At 44.0% G+C, this 16,585-nt stretch overlaps 1 protein-coding gene across 10 annotated transcripts in view; it reads left to right on the top strand.

The window, feature by feature from the left end:
* Positions 1-1,232: 1,232 nt before the first annotated feature.
* Positions 1,233-16,585, top strand: part of PACS2 (phosphofurin acidic cluster sorting protein 2) — a 52,285-nt gene continuing 36,932 nt past the window's right edge. For 4 of the 10 annotated variants that reach the window (XR_014566658.1, XR_014566659.1, XM_083748407.1 and 1 more), the window contains exons 1-8: positions 1,284-1,433; positions 3,829-3,916; positions 5,720-5,809; positions 7,336-7,461; positions 7,886-8,048; positions 9,943-10,016; positions 10,849-10,929; positions 13,746-13,805. Coding sequence is in view for 8 of the 10 variants with exons in the window: in XM_083748407.1 (XP_083604533.1) it covers positions 1,306-1,433; positions 3,829-3,916; positions 5,720-5,809; positions 7,336-7,461; positions 7,886-8,048; positions 9,943-10,016; positions 10,849-10,929; positions 13,746-13,805 (810 nt within the window). In the remaining 2 variants the exon portion in view is untranslated. Of the gene's footprint in view, positions 1,434-3,828; positions 3,917-5,719; positions 5,810-7,335; positions 7,462-7,885; positions 8,049-9,942; positions 10,017-10,848; positions 10,930-13,745; positions 13,806-16,585 lie in introns of all 10 variants that reach the window. The other 6 variants (XM_083748403.1, XM_083748405.1, XM_083748401.1 and 3 more) reach the window with 4 other exon arrangements.

The following is a 16,585-nucleotide window of genomic DNA, read 5'->3' as shown; positions in this document are numbered from 1 at the left end:
GGGCCACTCAGACCAGCCTCCTGCCTGCTGGGCAGATGCCCCAAGTGGGGAACCCTCGAGCATAGCTGTCAACGTTTCCCTTTTTTAAAAGGGAAATTCCCTTATTCCAAATAGGATTCCTCACAAGAAAAGGGAAAAGCTGACAGCTATGCCCTGGAGCAGGATCCGGGTGGGAGAGCAACCCTCGCCTCTTGGACTCCAGCAAGCTGGGTGTTTAGCACTTTGCAGATGGGCGCAGTGAAGAGGATGAGCGGGAAACGTGCTTCCTCCATGGTCAGGATGCAGCAAAGAGTTGGCATTTTTGCTGCAAAAATCGGGTGCATGCAAAGAATTCCGTTTCAGCAAGATCCGGCGCTCAGTGGTCCAGAGTTGCGCTCGCTTTTCCTAAATGGAAGAGGCAGTCCTTGGCTGAACCTTCACTTAAAACTCACGGATAGAAGAATGGCAGATGAAAATGATGGATTTTTCGGAGCTAGCTGACCTAACAGGAAGAGTCCGCGACCAGGAGGAGGAGGAGGAGCAGGGAGAGTGGATTAAATTTAATGATTACTTAGTTAAATATGTTAAGTTAAATTGACTGAACACAGCTTGCAGATACTTAATTGCCTTAGGATTTTATTTATGTTAAGTGATGAATTAATATGTTTAATTTCATAAGAACTGTTTATTTTATATGTTTATTTTATAAGAACTGTGATTTGGAAAAACCGTTAGAAGGACATGCAATGAAATTCAACCAAGGGGAAGCGAGGAAGTCACTTCACAATGTTAATAAGTGTAATTTTCATTAAGGCTACGATTTATGTTTGTCTTATGTGTTTGTTTAAAATGTTGTGAAAACCCATAAAGAATAAATAAAACTCGCGGATGTGTTTTTCAGTTTAGAGTGCTTTTATTTATTTTTATTTTTTTGCACGACATACAATACGGGGAAGCCGGGCACCCGAGCTCCCCGAGTACAAAAGCAAAGGCGACATCGGGGCAGCGTTTCCGACTCCCTCCCTGCATCCCGCAAGGGCATCTCGCAGGGAAGGGAGACCCCCGGAGATGCAGCAGATGCAGCTGCAGCATCAGTCCCTCTGCTCCTCTGGCACTGCGGCGGACCAAGCGCCGCCGCCCGCCTCCCTCCCTCCCGTCTCGGAGGGGCAGGAAGAGGGGGGGGCCTCTCTTGTGACGTCACCCTCCCGGCGCCCCTCCCCCCGCGGCCGGTCACGCGCGTCCCGAGCGAAGGTCCGCCGCTGGTGCTGCGCCGGCGCGGAAGGAGAGGCGAGCCGCTGGCTGCATCCCCTCGGCCAGGACCCAGCCATGGCGGCCGAAGCGCGCGGGCGTCCGGGCAGCCCCCCGGGCGGGGTGGCGACGCCGGGCGGCCCGCTGCCCATGAACCTGTTCGCGGCCTGGGAGGGGGACGGCTCCGGCCCCAGCTGCGTCCCCAGGTGAGTCCCGCCTCGGGGCCGGCGCGGTGGTCGTGTGAACGCAGCCGGGCGCGGTGCCTTAGGCGCAGTGTGTTCCCAACCTGGGGCCTCCAGCTGTTTTTGGACTACAGCTCCCATCATCCCTAGCTAGCAAGACCAGTGGTGAGGGATGATGGGAACTGTAGTTCAAAAACAGCTGGAGGCCCCAGGTTGGGAACACACTGCCTTAGGGTACCCTGCGGAAAAAGCCTGGGGCTTGGAAGCCTTCCCCTCTCCCTGCACCACCCCTGCCGGACGCCCAGCTCGCTTCCCAAGTCGCTCTTTGCATTTCAAGGCAAACTGCTCTGGACATCGCCAGAGGCCTCCTTTGGAAAGCAAAGAGCCCTTTTTGTCCAGCTGCAGAAGGGAGAGCGAGGGATGCTCTGGCTTCCCCCGCTGCTGCCATTTATATAGCAAAAAAAAGGGAGCATGTCAGCAGCTGCATTCACGGCAGTTCAGGTGACATGTAGTTTGGCCCACAGACCAAGAGAGAGGGCGATAGAATCCTAGAATCCTAGAGTTGGAAGAGACCACAAGGGCCATCGAGTCCAACCCCCTGCCAAGCAGGAAACACCATCAGAGCACTCCTGACATATGGTTGTCAAGCCTGTGCTTAAAGACCTCCAAAGACTCCTTGGCAGCAAATTCCACTGTCAAACAGCTCTTACTGTCAGGAAGTTCTTCCTAATGTTTAGGTGGAATCTTCTTTCTTGTAGTTTGGGTCCATTGCTCCGTGTCCGCTTCTCTGGAGCAGCAGAAAACAACCTTTCTCCCTCCTCTATGTGACATCCTTTTATATATTTGAACATGGCTATCATATCACCCCTTAACCTCCTCTTCTCCAGGCTAAACATGCCCAGCTTCCTTAGCCGTTCCTCATAAGGCATCGTTTCCAGGCCTTTGACCATTTTGGTAGCCCTCCTCTGGACACGTTCCAGTTTGTCAGTGTCCTTCTTGAACTGTGGTGCCCAGAACTGGACACAGTACTCCAGGTGAGGTCTGACCAGAGCAGAATACAGTGGCACTATTATTTCCCTTGATCTAGATGCTATACTCCTATTGATGCAGCCCAGAATTGCATTGGCTTTTTTAGCTGCCGCGTCACACTGTTGGCTCATGTCAAGTTTGTGGTCAACCAAGACTCCTAGATCCTTTTCACATGTACTGCTCTCAAGCCAGGTGTCATCCATCTTGTATTTGTGCCTCTCATTTTTTTTGCCCAAGTGCAATACTTTACATTTCTCCCTGTTAAAATCCATCTTGTTTGTTTTGGCCCAGTTCTCTAATCTGTCAAGGTCGTTTTGAAGTGTGATCCTGTCCTCTGGGGTGTTAGCAACCCCTCCCAGTTTGGTGTCATCTGCAAATTTGATTAGGATGCCCTTGAGTCCATCATCCAAGTCGTTGATAAAGATGTTGAATAAGACCGGGCCCAAGGCAGAACCCTGTGGCACCCCACTAGTCACTCTTCTCCAGGATGAAGAGGAACCATTGATGAGCAGCACCCTTTGGGTTTGGTCAGTCAGATGCTCTCTCAATGCTGCTTCTTCTCTCAATGCTGCTCAATGCAACATCTTCCCGGTGCTGCAATAGGAAACTACCCTTGATTGCTCTGAAACTGGTATGAAATTTGACTGCCCCCCTGGAGGTCCTTGAAGCAGCTCATTTCAAACTTATCTGCTCCTGCTCGGGAAAATGCACCTTTCTTCCCCCCCCCCATTTTTTTTTATTGGTTTTCACAACATTATAAACAAACAAACACATAAGACAAACAAACATAAATCATAACCTTATTGGAAATTACACTTATTAACATTGTTAAGTGACTTCCTCGCTTCCCCTTGGTTGAATTTCAGTGCAATGTCCTTTTAACGGTTTTCCAAATCACAGTCTTGTAAAATTTAACTTAAACATTAACAGCCTTAGATCTTCACGGTCCTTATTTCTCCTCTCCTTTCTCATCCAGATGGTGAGTGAGGTGAGGTTCGTGTGGCTAAGCCATCATTGTCAGCTAGCCAAAAATAGTGGCCATTCATAATAGAGGTGACCCAGGTGACATAGTGCACTTGTACATTAAAAAAAAAACCTTCTGAAAAACATACCTTGCTGAGTCAATAAGCTTAGCAGGTATGGAACAAGAAGGGAGGTCCTCCTCTTGTGGATCAGGACCTGGTTAAGGAAGCAGGGATAAATGGATAATAGAGAAACCCGTGCTTTTTATCTCTTTCATAAACAATCTAGAGTTAGGGGTGGTCAGTGCAGTAACCCTGTTTGCTGATGATATTAAATTGTGAAATTGATTTTTAGTTTCGGCTCAGTTCCCCAATCCCTCAGTTATTTCCCCCAATATCACAGGTTTTGTTTCGTTTTTAATTTGCAGGTTGTGCAGCTTGACTTTGAAGAAGCTGATTGTATTGAAAGAATTGGATAAAGATCTCATTTCTGTGGTAATTGCAGTAAAAATGCAGGTAATGCAAGCCTCACCAGGTATAATAAGCTAATGAGGTGCTTTACAATTGAGCTTGCTAATATACTATTTATTGGGAGTTGTGTGGTTTATTAGTGAGAAAAAACGGTTTCATTAATATACCATGCTACAAATTGGGTACTGAGAAATCTATTGATACAGAATTGATGCTAATTTATATCATTGCCTTTTGGGAATTGTACAGTGGTGCCCCGCAAGACGAATGCCTCGCAAGACGAAAAACTCGCTAGACGAAAGAGTGTTCCGTCTTTTGAGGTGCTTCGCAAGACGAATTTCCCTATGGGCTTGCTTTGCAAGACGAAAATGTATTGCGAGTTTTTTCCCCTTTCCCCCCCTTTTTCTAAGCCGCTAAGCCTTTAATAGCCGCTAAGCCACTAATAGCGCTAATCCGCTAATAGGGGTGCTTCGCAAGACGAAAAAACCGCTAGACGAAGAGACTCGCGGAATGGATTAATTTCGTCTTGCGAGGCACCACTGTACATATTAATTCTTGAAACAAAGTTGTTCACATAATCTTAACTAGGTGTTACGCTGTTCATGAAAGGAACGCTCAGGGACGTCTTGACCCGAGAGTGCAAGAGGTGCAGGGCACCCGCTGCCTAAGCTCTTAACTATCTACCTGTTATGAAATAATAAATCATTTTGATCAAGCTAGAAAAACAAAATACATATATACCTAGGTATTACTGTAATGTATGCCTACTGTTTCACTAAAGGACTTTCGACTTTGTGTGCTCACTTACCAAAGACGTGCCGCGCCAGTGGTGGTGTTTGTCATTCACAACGGTGGCGCTTCTCAGACTCAACGGCGGCGCTTTTCATTCTCAATGGCGCTGTGCACGCAAAATTAACTAAATTTGGGGGTGCTGGGTGGATCTTTCCACCCCGCCAGCGCATATGCTAAAGACGGCCCTGGTGGCGCTGTGGTCTAAACCACTGAGCCTCTTGGGCAGGCATAGGCAAACTCGGCCCTCCAGATGTTTTGGGACTACAACTCCCATGATTCCTAGCTAACAGGACCAGTGGTCAGGGATGATGGGAATTGTAGTCCCAAAACATCTAGAGGGCTGAGTTTGCCTATGCCTGCTCTTCGGATTGCGGATTGGAAGGTCAGCGGTTCGAATTCACATGACAGGGTGAGCTCCCGTTGCTCTGCCCCAGCTACTGCCAACCTAGCAATTTGAAAGCATGCCAGTGCAAGTAGCCAAGTTACAGGGAACCAGGCAAAGGGCCTCCTCGGTAGTGGCACCCGCCCTGTGGAACGCCCTCCTACCGGATGTCAAAGAGAACAACTACCAGACTTTTAGAAGACATCTGAAGGCAGCCCTGTTTAGGGAAGCTTTTAATGTTTGATGCATTACTGTACGTATTTTAATATTTTGTTGGAAGCTGCCCAGAGTGGCTGCGGAAGCCCAGCCAGATGGGAGGGGTATAAATAATAAATTATTTTATAAATAGGTTTTATAATTTTATCAATAATTTTATAAATTATTGATAAATAGGTATCACTGTTGTGGGAAGGTAAATGGTGTTTCCATGTGCTCTGGACCTCGATAGCCCGGTAATTGCATTAACTTGGACATTAGTCTGTGGGAAGAGTGGGGGGGGGTCCGTGCCTCTGCAGCTGTTGTGGCCACTATGGCCAATAGTCACGGACAGTGGAAGAGGTCATCAAACAACAGCTGGAAGCCGCCGTTGACCTTCTCTGGTCTGTAGTGACACTTTCTACAAATCTCTGATTACTGACTAACAATAGCTGATCTGTTTTTCTTTTTCTGTGCAGGGTTCAAAGCGAATATTGCGGTCTCATGAAATTATGCTGCATTCTAGTGGGCACGTAGAAACAGAACTTGCACTGTCCTTTTCCCTGCAGGTAATGTAGGAATCCTTAATATTTCCCTCCTGCCCCTTCCTGTAAGCAGCTTAATTTAGGACATATTTTTAAAAACCGAAATGAAAAGATGACTCGGTGCTTCATCTGATATCCCACGGCATTGTAGAGGTGGAAGAGGCTAGAAGCTTGCCTTGGGATATCTAGGGTGTTGTGGAAGAATTAAGAGCGGGGGTTCCCAGCCTTCTTCGGCCTTGGGCACAAACAAATGAAACACAAGCTAAAATCCAGACAAATATTCAAATAGGCAACCCTTCCAAACAGCCTACCAGTTTAATAATAATAATAATAATAATAATAATAATAATAATAATAATAATGACCTTGGTGGGGCACCAAATCTGAGAGCAGTTCTTACTGCATGCATCATGTCGGGGGTCCCATGCTTAAAGGATGCACTAGTTAAGAAGCTAGATAAGGAAGGGTGGGATGTAAATGTAATTAATAAATTAGTGAACTAATTTATCATCCAGTCTGATCAGGATACAAAGTACTCTGTCTACCCTTTAGGAGAGAGGGATCCACTTTTTTTTATTTCCTTATAGGTGGAGAACCAGCTTTCATTTATGGCTGCTGATTCATCTCCCAACCTCTTCCATCAAAGTTCTGTGCAGTATTATTTACCAACACTTTTAACTATATCACAGTAGCTGTGGTTCAATATGGCATAAAACTAGCCAATCAAAGTAACAATATGTTGCTTTTTCAAGAGATTCTGTATTTTAGGCTTGTTCCTTGCCCGATTCTTCTTTCTGTGAAGGCTCTAATAATATTAAAGTCTAGTGACATTCATCTCAGGGTTCTTAGAGACCACCTGACAGCATTTCCAGGTGCTTCCTTGAGAAGGTGAAGTTAATATCCTCCTGTTTATGCAGCCTAGGACCCTCATACTTATGGGACCACCTCTCCTGATATGTCCCACAGAGGACCCTAAGGTCCATGAATAGTAATAGCTTAAAGGTCCCGAGCCCTAAGGAAGCCAGACTATCCTCCTCCAGGGCCAGGGCTTTTTCAGTGATGGCTCCGACCTGGTGGAATGCTCTGTCCTACAAGACTAGGGCCCTGCAGGACTTGATCTCCTTCCGCAGGGCCTGTGAGACAGAGCTATTCCTCCTGGTCTTCAATTTGAATTAGCCTGATCCTCTATTCCCTTTGCTCTTCTATGAAGAAACCCTTTCTGGGATCTCACATTTAAATTCTTACCTGGTCTCCTTGCTGGCCCTAGTAGGACCAACTTGGCTGTTAGCCCTGGTGATCATTCGATGTCTACTGACTGGGTCCCCCCCCCCAATGACCCCTGAATTTTAGAATTTTATTGATATTGATGCTGCATTTTATGTTGTATTTTATGCTGTTTTTAAGTTGTATTTTAATCAATGTTTTTATTTGCCGTTAGCCGCCCTGAGCCTGGTTTTTAAACTGGGAAGGGCGGGGTATAAATAAAATAATAATAATCATCATCATCATCATCATCATCATTATGAAACCTTTACATGTTTTATTTGCAGTATCCTCATTTCTTGAAAAGAGAAGGCAACAAACTTCAGATCATGCTGCAGAGGAGGAAACGGTATAAAAACAGAACAATTCTGGGTTACAAAACTTTGGCAATGGGATCTGTGAACATGGTGGAGGTAGGTGCTCCTCTGTATAGCTCACTAACATAAAGGGTGTTAACATACCGTATTTTTCGCTCTATAACACGCACCCAACCATAACACGCATGTAGCTTTTAGAGGAGGAAAATCCGTAGGCATGCCACCCGTAGGCATTTCCTCCATAACACCATAGACATTTCCCCTTGATTTCTAGGAGGAAAAAAGTGAGTGCTATGGTGCAAAAAATACGGTACTTTTTTCTCTGGTCTTCTGTAAGGCTACATTGCAAAAGCATTGCTAAGGTTCTTTCAGATGTTGTGTTTATCTCTGACCGATAGCGGACTTGTAGGGACTTTGGCCGTAAAAGCCAACCCCAATTTTCTGACAACAAACATAAAGTGGGTAAGAAATAGGGTGTTAACTTGTAAGCACGCTCTCTCTCAGACATTGTGTCTCATAGGTGTTGCAGCACCCAAAAGAAGGAGGCCAAGTTTTGAACCTTTTCAGCAGCATCAAGGAAACTGCAGTCAAAGTAGCAGAGATCTGGATCTTCTCACTGTCCAGTCAACCAATAGACCAAGAAGATAGTGCTATACACCTGAGCCAGAAAATCAAGTCTGCAGGTATTTCCAGAACTGTAAAAAGTTTACTTTCTGCACCTTGTCCCAATTGATGATGAAATGTTGTGGACACAACTTTTGGGGTGCAATGGGTATTTGGGAATCTGCTCTTGAATATAACCCTTTTTCCATTTAAAGAAACACTTGCATTATAAAGTATTGCAGCAGTGTACAGGAAGCCAAAAATGTGTACAAAATATATGCCAAAGAAAATGCAGTTAATATAACCCTGCAACACTAGAAGATTATTGGCTGGAAGAGGATAGAGAAAGTAATTTGCTCATCCCTTATGCTCAGGTGTTACCTGTGGGATTCAGGTACCATTTTGTCCCTGCTGCCCTTTCTTCTTCTTCTCCCACCCTAGAAAAATTCAGTTGTGAAGTCATCATTTTGCCAGATTCTCAGGATGCTGTTGTTGAATGACGCACACAGAATGATGCAGAAACAGACTCTCTCTCTCTTACACACACACATGTAATTCCATTTGTTAGATATGTTTCCACCTTGTGTCATCATCAGCAACATATAGCTGACAAATGATGGCTTACCTTCTCCAGAGTAGAAACATATTCAAGCTTGCGTAAATGAGGCATCGTGTTCTTAAAACTATTATATTTCCATTACTCTAAAAACAAATTTTGCTAGATGTACCCCCTGTAAATTCCTTACCTTACCATTTATTTGTTTATTTAAAGAGTTATGAAAAAGCTTACATTCCCCAGACTCAACGTTTCAACAAAAAGGTTTATCTAATTGTAATTCCGAGTGACAAGGTAAAAGTCTTTGAACAGAATTTCAATTAAATAAGCTTATGTAGTTGCACTCATCCCTGAAAGTGCCCATCGACATTTTGTTGTTGTGGTTTAGTCATTTAGTTGTGTCCGACTCTTCGTGACCCCCTGGATCAGAGCACGCCAGGCACTCCTGTCTTCCACTGCCTCTCGCAGTTTGGTCAAACTCACGCTGGTAGCTTCGAGAACAATGTCCAACCATTTCGTCCTCTGTCGTCCCCTTCTCCTTGTGCCCTCCATCTTTCCCAGCATCAGGGTCTTTTCCAGGGAGTCTTTTCTTCTCATGAGGTGGCCAAAGTATTGAAGCCTCAGCTTTAGGATCTGTCCTTCCAAGTGAGCACTCAGGGCTGATTTCCTTAAGAATGGATAGGTTTGATCTTCTTGCAGTCCATGGAACTCTCAAGAGTCTCCTCCAGACCATAATTCAAAAGCTTCAGTTCTTCGGCGATCAGCCTTCTTTATGGCCAGCTTTCACTTCCATACATTACTACTGGGAAAATGATAGCTTTAACTATACTGACCTTTGTCGGCAAGGTGATGTCTCTGCTTTTTAAGATGCTGTCTAGGTTTGTCATTGCTTTTCTCCCAAGAAGCCGGTGTCTTTTAATTTTGTGACAGCTGCCATCATCTGCAGTGATCATGGAGCCCAAGAAAGTCCAAGATAGGTTCCATAATTGCTATTGTTATTGCTTAATGTCAACCATATTTTTTCTTTGGACTTCCTCTTTTGTATTTGCAATTGTATCCCAATCTCCTTCTCTAGGACCTTCCATTTTCAAGAGAAGGTACCATAACTTTAGTAGCATCATTCTCTGAATTCAGTCCAAATTGTATGCAGACTGCTTTCACTCTGCTAGAACTGAGCAAAGGCCAGGACCGAAGTTTTCCCAAAACTTCCCCCCCTCTCAACTCTTGCAGTTCCTGACTTTGTCGTCTTCAGATGGTTTTAATAAGAAGATTAAAACCAGAAAACTAGAAAAACAACAACTGTGAAATTGCCATAATGGCCCTTGCAGTTTTCTTCCTGGTTTGCCATTAAACCAATGTGCAGTTGTTGTTTTTAGTAAGAGCATAATCCAATTGCTTCTGTATCATTCTTCTTTCAGACAACTATTCCGAAGAGGAATATGAAAGCTTCTCTTCAGAACAAGAAGCCAGTGATGATGCTGTTCAGGGACAGGTATTGTCTAAGCAAATAAGCCCTTCGTAATTATCTTAAAAGTCATAAATACAAGGGAGTGGACTGGTTATTTCATTCATTTATTTTATTCAAAACATTTAGCCACTTGATAGCCTACTAGAGCAGCTTCAAAGAGAAACTGAAGGACTTATTAGGATTTCCCAGCCCACAAGATGTTGGATCCAAATGGTTTTCTTATGATTGGGGAAATTTTTATTGTCCTTCGTTGCTGGCAATCCTTTGAAATCCCTAGTCCACTCCTTCAGTTGGTTGTTGATGCTCTTTGATGGTTGATTCTGAGGAAGCAACCTGGAACAGGGTCTCCAATGAAGATCTGAAGGTCTTGCTAGGTTTCTCCGGTCAATATCCAGAAGATATCGAGGTCCTGAGCTTTAAAGAGGTTTATGTCAAAACCAGCACTTTGAATTGGGCTCGTAGCTGCCGCTGGCATGGTAAAAGAATTAGTGTTGTAGGATTAATTTTTATAATGAAATATTTTTAGAATGTGTGATTATTTGACTGTTTGATTATTTGATTGTTGTTAGCCGCCCTGAGCCCGGCTTCGGCTGGGGAGGGCGGGATATAAAGAAATTTATTATTATTATTATTATTATTATTATTATTATTATTATTATTATTATTATTATTATTATTATCTGTTTGCCTTAAATAACAGATTTAACAGTTGGGACAGCTTAGTGTACGTTTGCATACATTTTAATTAATTAAAAAAACGCTTGCAAGGCATTCCATCTTCCTTGATGTTGCAACACCCCTGTTCCCCTCATTTGACCTTTGTTGATGATCATAACAAACGTTTCTTTTTCTTCAGGATTTGGATGATGATGAGTATGAGTTGGGAAAACCAAAGAAGCAGTGGAGATCGATAGTAAGAACAGCATCCATAACCAGGGTTGGTGGAAATTAATTTTACTAACATTGATGTGGATTGGGACCGAGTGTCTGCCCAGAATGAAAGAGTGGACTAGATATGGCATGAGGTTTGGACGAATACAAAGCCACAGTAGTTGTATTCATATTTTTGTTTTGTCGTGCTTTGTTGTGAACCGCTTTGAGTGTAATGCATACAGAACAGAATTATAACAAGTAATAAGCTGCTAAAAGTGACTCGGGTGGTTACATGCATGGCAGGGGAGTAACGTAAGCAGAGGAAACCTTTGTTTTGGTTGATTGAGGTTGCCTTTTTGTTCTGACCTTCTTCCAAGGAGCCCAAGAGGGCATACAAAAACTGCCCCCTCTCATTAGATCTGCCATTGCCTTGAAGGGGGGTTAGGCTAGTTCGGAGCGATTGACCCAAGGTCATTTGGGGTGCTTCATAGCCAAGCCTGATAATTTGAGGCACATGCCATGTCCTGCTTTAACAACAACAACAACAACAACAACAACAACAACAACAACTTATTTATACCCCGCCCATCTTGCTGGGTTTCCCCAGCCACTCTGGGCAGCTTCCAACAAAATATTAAGATACAATAGTCTATAAAACATTAAAAGCTTCCCTAAACAGGGCTGCCTTCAGATGTCTTCTAAAAGAGTCTGGTAGTTGTTTTTCTCTTTGACATTCCACAGGGCGGGTGCCACTACCGAGAAGGCCCTCTGCCTGGTTCCCTGTAACTTGGCTTCTCGCAGTGAGGGAACCACCAGAAGGCCCTCAGTACTGGGGTAGCACAGCTACCCCTTTGGAAATTTTTATTAAATATGAGTCTGATTCAGTAATAGCTTCTTCCTTCCAAAGACTATGGAGATAGCAAGGTGCCCTTTGCACCTTTTCTGTCAATAGGGCACATTCAGAGGAGCATTCAGCGTTCCAAACAAGCGTTTTTGAGCTTAGGTCAGTGGGCTTGATGAGACTTGGCTCACACTCTGACACATCTGGATACATGCACCAGGGAGACAACACACTACTGGCTTGTGCCCTGGATTTGAAGCACAGACCTCCAGCCTGGAAAAACAAAACAAAAATATGACTGTTCTCATAGGCTAGAGTTTCTTCTGCAACCATGCTACTTTTGGCACCTTAAGACTGGGTCTTGGACCTTGGGGAAAGAGAAAACCCCCATGATGTATTAATTAATATCTGTTCCTACAGATGAGTATCTTAGGGCAGGGCCGGATTTAGGTTTGATGAGGCCCTAAGCTACTGAAGGTAATGGGGCCCTTTATATGTCCAGCTGTCCTTTGTCGCTGTTTTTTGTATTGAATATATGCTATATGGTAATTTATGGACCTAATAGGTATCTAAAGACATTTGCACATACCAAAAGGAGCCTACACAACACAAAACACTGTTGCTGTATGTAGGTTTTATTTTATTTGTCTTTTATCTTACGGTATATTTTGGAAATGTACATCCAGTTTTTTCCTTTAATTTTTTTGGGGGCCCCCAAAAGAATGGGGCCCTAAGCTATAGTTTGTTTAGCTTATACGTAAATCCGGCCCTGGCTTAGGGACCTGTTGTGTTGCATTTGCTGTATGGGTTCAAGTAATGATCTCCTTTTATGCCTTTGACACAAATGGTATTTTCACAAGCATATAAAAGCCATTCCCCTCTTTCACTTGGCGGGGTTTGAAGTCCTACCTCTTGTTTCCCAACTACATTCTATACCAAGAGCCACAAGTGTTTCTGTACTCTGTATATGCCTGTGGCTGTCCTTGTTGCATGGCCCTTCTTGACAAGAGTATTTCTCACCCAGGTACGTCTTAAATCTTTGTCCCTGGCGGGAAGGGAGCCTTGTGGCTGATCCATTGTGTTGAATCCTCTTTCTCTTGCCATATACATTGCTAGCAGGCTAGCAATTTATATTTATGTGCACTCCAATTGTTCTGGAATTTATTTATTAATTATTTGGGGTAGACACTCAGACATCTAGAGGGGTAACTTAGTGCCATGTCCCCATGCAAAAATACAACCTATATTCTTCAGACATCATCTATGTGCCATGGATTGCAGATTTTGTTGTAGAGTCAGTTTGTGGAAAACCGTGTTCTGATGAAAAATACTCTGTTTTCTGTAATTACTTTGTTTTTAATCTTGTGTTAAGAGTCAAAAAAACAAAAAAAATGTTAAAGATTTGTGTTAATGGAGCTGGCTTTGGATGAAATGCAGAGCTAACTGTTCCTAACAAACTAATACAACAATACACCTCTGTTAGAGATTTCTAGTGGCATAGAGTTCTAGGGTTGAATATATGCGATTGGAGATCAGGAGTGAGAAGAGCTCATTGGCTTCTTGGCAAAAAAGTAAAAAAGAAGCTACTCATCAGGAATTATTTAATCCTACTCCACTAAAACTGCAAAGTGAATGGTGGAATCCAAGCACAAACAAATAGCGAAACAAGGGAGATTGTGCTAGACCTCTGTGGGCTTGTCCTCAAGCCTCCAGGGCAATGAATGGCCAGCTGTGTCATTGCACTAGAGGAATATGAGACATCTCTGCCGACACAGAGACAGCAGTTTGCACGCTCTTTCCAGTATGGATCTGGAACTGGCTGTCCTAGCTGAACCGGAAATTCTGGCCCAATTCCTAGTTGGGATGGAATTTAAACAGTCCCTCAGATGAATGAGCAACAGCCGTGGCCTGCCTTTTGTAAGCTATTTGCACGTATTAACTGAGAATAAATGGTGCATGGTTTGTTGTGGCGCTGTGCTTCAACACACAGAGATTGTGTGCTTTAGTGTTGTATTGATTGCAATCATTTACCTTTACAGCAGCAAAACTTCAAGCAAAAAGTCGTGGCCCTGTTGAGGCGGTTTAAAGTATCTGACGAGGTAAGCTGTCTGTGGTTGCTGTCTCCAGCAACTTCCTTAAATTCTGCATGGGTTTTGCATTATCCATCAGGCTAAGGGCACTTTCGTCAGAAACGCAGAACCTCTTTTCGCAGCAGGGACTGGAAACCTTTATCATCTCAAGGGCTGAATTTCTTCTTGGGCGACCTCCTGGGGACCGTGATGGGCAGGGATGGAGGCAACAGCAAATGCTGCAACAGATGTAACTCTTGTTTTCGCACAATAGGCTGCATTCAGCTGGGCATTTCTGCGCACACCCCCATGCATTCATCCTTCATTCCAGCCAAGGAATGGAACTTGAGGAAGCTGTGCCGTGTGACCTGGGCAAAGTTCCAAGAGCCAAATAAAGAGGCTTTAGTCTCTGGGACTGAGGTTCCGCACTCCCAAGGTTTTACACCAAGGCTTAAAATGGCGGCAATGTACCCCCTAGTTTACCTGTCTGATTTTAATGATCTGGCAAATATTGTCTTTTGCGTGTGAAGCTTTGTTAGCCTTCTACAAGAGCGTTAATGTCATTGCCGAAACTGAATGGTCTGAGTAACCTTCTGTGCTTGGGTCTCTTCTAAACTGTAATAGGATAACAGGGGAACCTTAAGAGCACAAAAACATTATTTTCGTATAATGTGAGTGATCAGTGTTTTTGAAACATTCAGCCGCTTATAAATTATTTTTAATAAATAAAATATAATGGCCGAGGTGCCATTTACCAACTTACTGTTTCATGTGAAAGCACCTTAATGCTTTTATGAACTTTAGCGGTCTCCCTGTCCTGCTTTCTTGGTAGGGGTGAACTTGACTTCCATTGAAATCAATGAAACATCGTGATTGACCTGTCCCATTGATTTCAGTGGGACTTGAGTCCAGGTAACATAGCCTGGCTCTCGGCCTTGTTTCTGTAAAATGTCCTAAGTTATTTTGCCTGTATCTCGCACAACAAAATATGGGCCCTGGTAACTTCTTTGAGCGCCAGTGTGGTGTAGTGGTTAGGAGCGGCAGTCTCGTAATCTGGGGAACCGGGTTCGCATCTCCGCTCCTCCACATGCAGCTGCTGGCTGACCTTGGGCCAGTCACACTTCTTTGAAGTCTCTCAGCCCCACTTACCTCACAGAGTGTTTGTTGTGGGGGAGGAAGGGAAAGGAGAATGTTAGCCGCTTGGAGACTCCTTTGGGTAGTGATAAAGCGGGATATCAAATCCAAACTCTTCTTCTTCTTCTGAGAGTAACTTCTGCCCAGTCTTCTGCCTCTCATAAAAAACAACCCTTTTGGCTTCCCAACAACCCTATTATTTGTAATGCTTGCTTAAGGCAGAACTTATTTTCTTGCCCAACAGATATGCCCGATGTGCTTACCAAGACAACAAAGTAAATTGTGCAATTACCTGGGGGCGGGGATCATATAAAACAAAGAATAAACCTTTGGAGCAAAATTTCTTTTGAAAATTATTATGCCATTTCCTGCAAAATAATTTTGGGCATTGTACAGATATTAAAAAGGACAACAATCAGTATATTATCATTGTAAACTTGGAAAATGAATTATAAAACCCGTTCCTGCATATAGTTACACAATTTGTGCTTGGAGAGCATAATCTCCCTGGTACTTTGCAAGCTGTATCAAGATTGCACAAGCAAATGATCACATCTTGGTGGCAACACCGGTTTTGTTTCATTTAGCTTCTTAGACTCACAAAAAAAATGTCTCTATACCCACTTACCACTCAAACAGAATTTATTTTCACAGTGCAATGGCTGCAGCCATCACCCCAAATGTGAACTTTGAAATAGTCTGTCTGGGATTGCCAATACATCAGAGGGTATCCAGTTTTATTAGGAAAGGTGCCATTTGTAATCATCTGAAAGGTTTTTCTATGGACACCACCAGGTGGACACCAAGTGGGGATCTCATTATTCTCCCAGTTCAATTAAAGCACAAAAAATGTCTCCACTTCTGGAGGCTTCAGTGTTGGCTCTTAAGTGACATTTTGCCTCCTGCTCAAAGGTTAAACAATCATGCAACGTGACACAAAGAACAATAAAAAGGCAAGACACAGATACCAAAACTCACAGTTAAACATAGCCAACATGGTGTTGGGGGGGCTTGGTGTCCTAGTGTCTCCTCTCGCATGAATACCAATGGAATCTTCTCCAGTGGACACGGGGAGACCATCAAGGCCTGGGCAAGAGCTGGCTCACTGACAGGAAAGAATGATTTACTGGACAACATGCCTTCATTGTTGTACTTGTGAAAACTCCCCATCTGAGGGGTCTAAATCGCACAGGGAGCCTATACCACTTTTAAATCGTTATACACAATGCTTTGTTCCTAGAAATAAAGGTGCCGATATTCTGGGCAGTTGCCCTGGCCGAAAAAATTCCTCGGGGGCAGGAAAAACAATTACAGTGGTACCTCGGGTTACAGACGCTTCAGGTTACAGACTCTGCTAACCCAGAAATAATACCTCGGGTTAAGAACTCTGCTTCAGAATGAGAACAGAAAACGCATGGCGGCCACACGGCAGCAGCGGGAGGCCCCATTAGCTAAAGTGGTACCTCAGGTTCAGAACGGACCTCCAGAACGAATTAAATTCTTAACCCGAGGTATCACTGTACATGTACAGTGGTGCCCCGCAAGACGAATGCCTCGCAAGACGGAAAACCCGCTAGACGAAAGGGTTTTCCGTTTTGGAGGTGCTTCGCAAAACGAATTTCCCTATGGGCTTGCTTCGCAGGACGAAAATGTCTTGCGAGTTCCTGCGGGTTCCC

Source organism: Podarcis gaigeae (assembly GCF_964106915.1).
Source record: "Podarcis gaigeae genome assembly, chromosome: 7".
Taxonomy (NCBI): domain Eukaryota; kingdom Metazoa; phylum Chordata; class Lepidosauria; order Squamata; family Lacertidae; genus Podarcis; species Podarcis gaigeae.
This window is presented reverse-complemented; position numbering and strand designations above follow the sequence as displayed.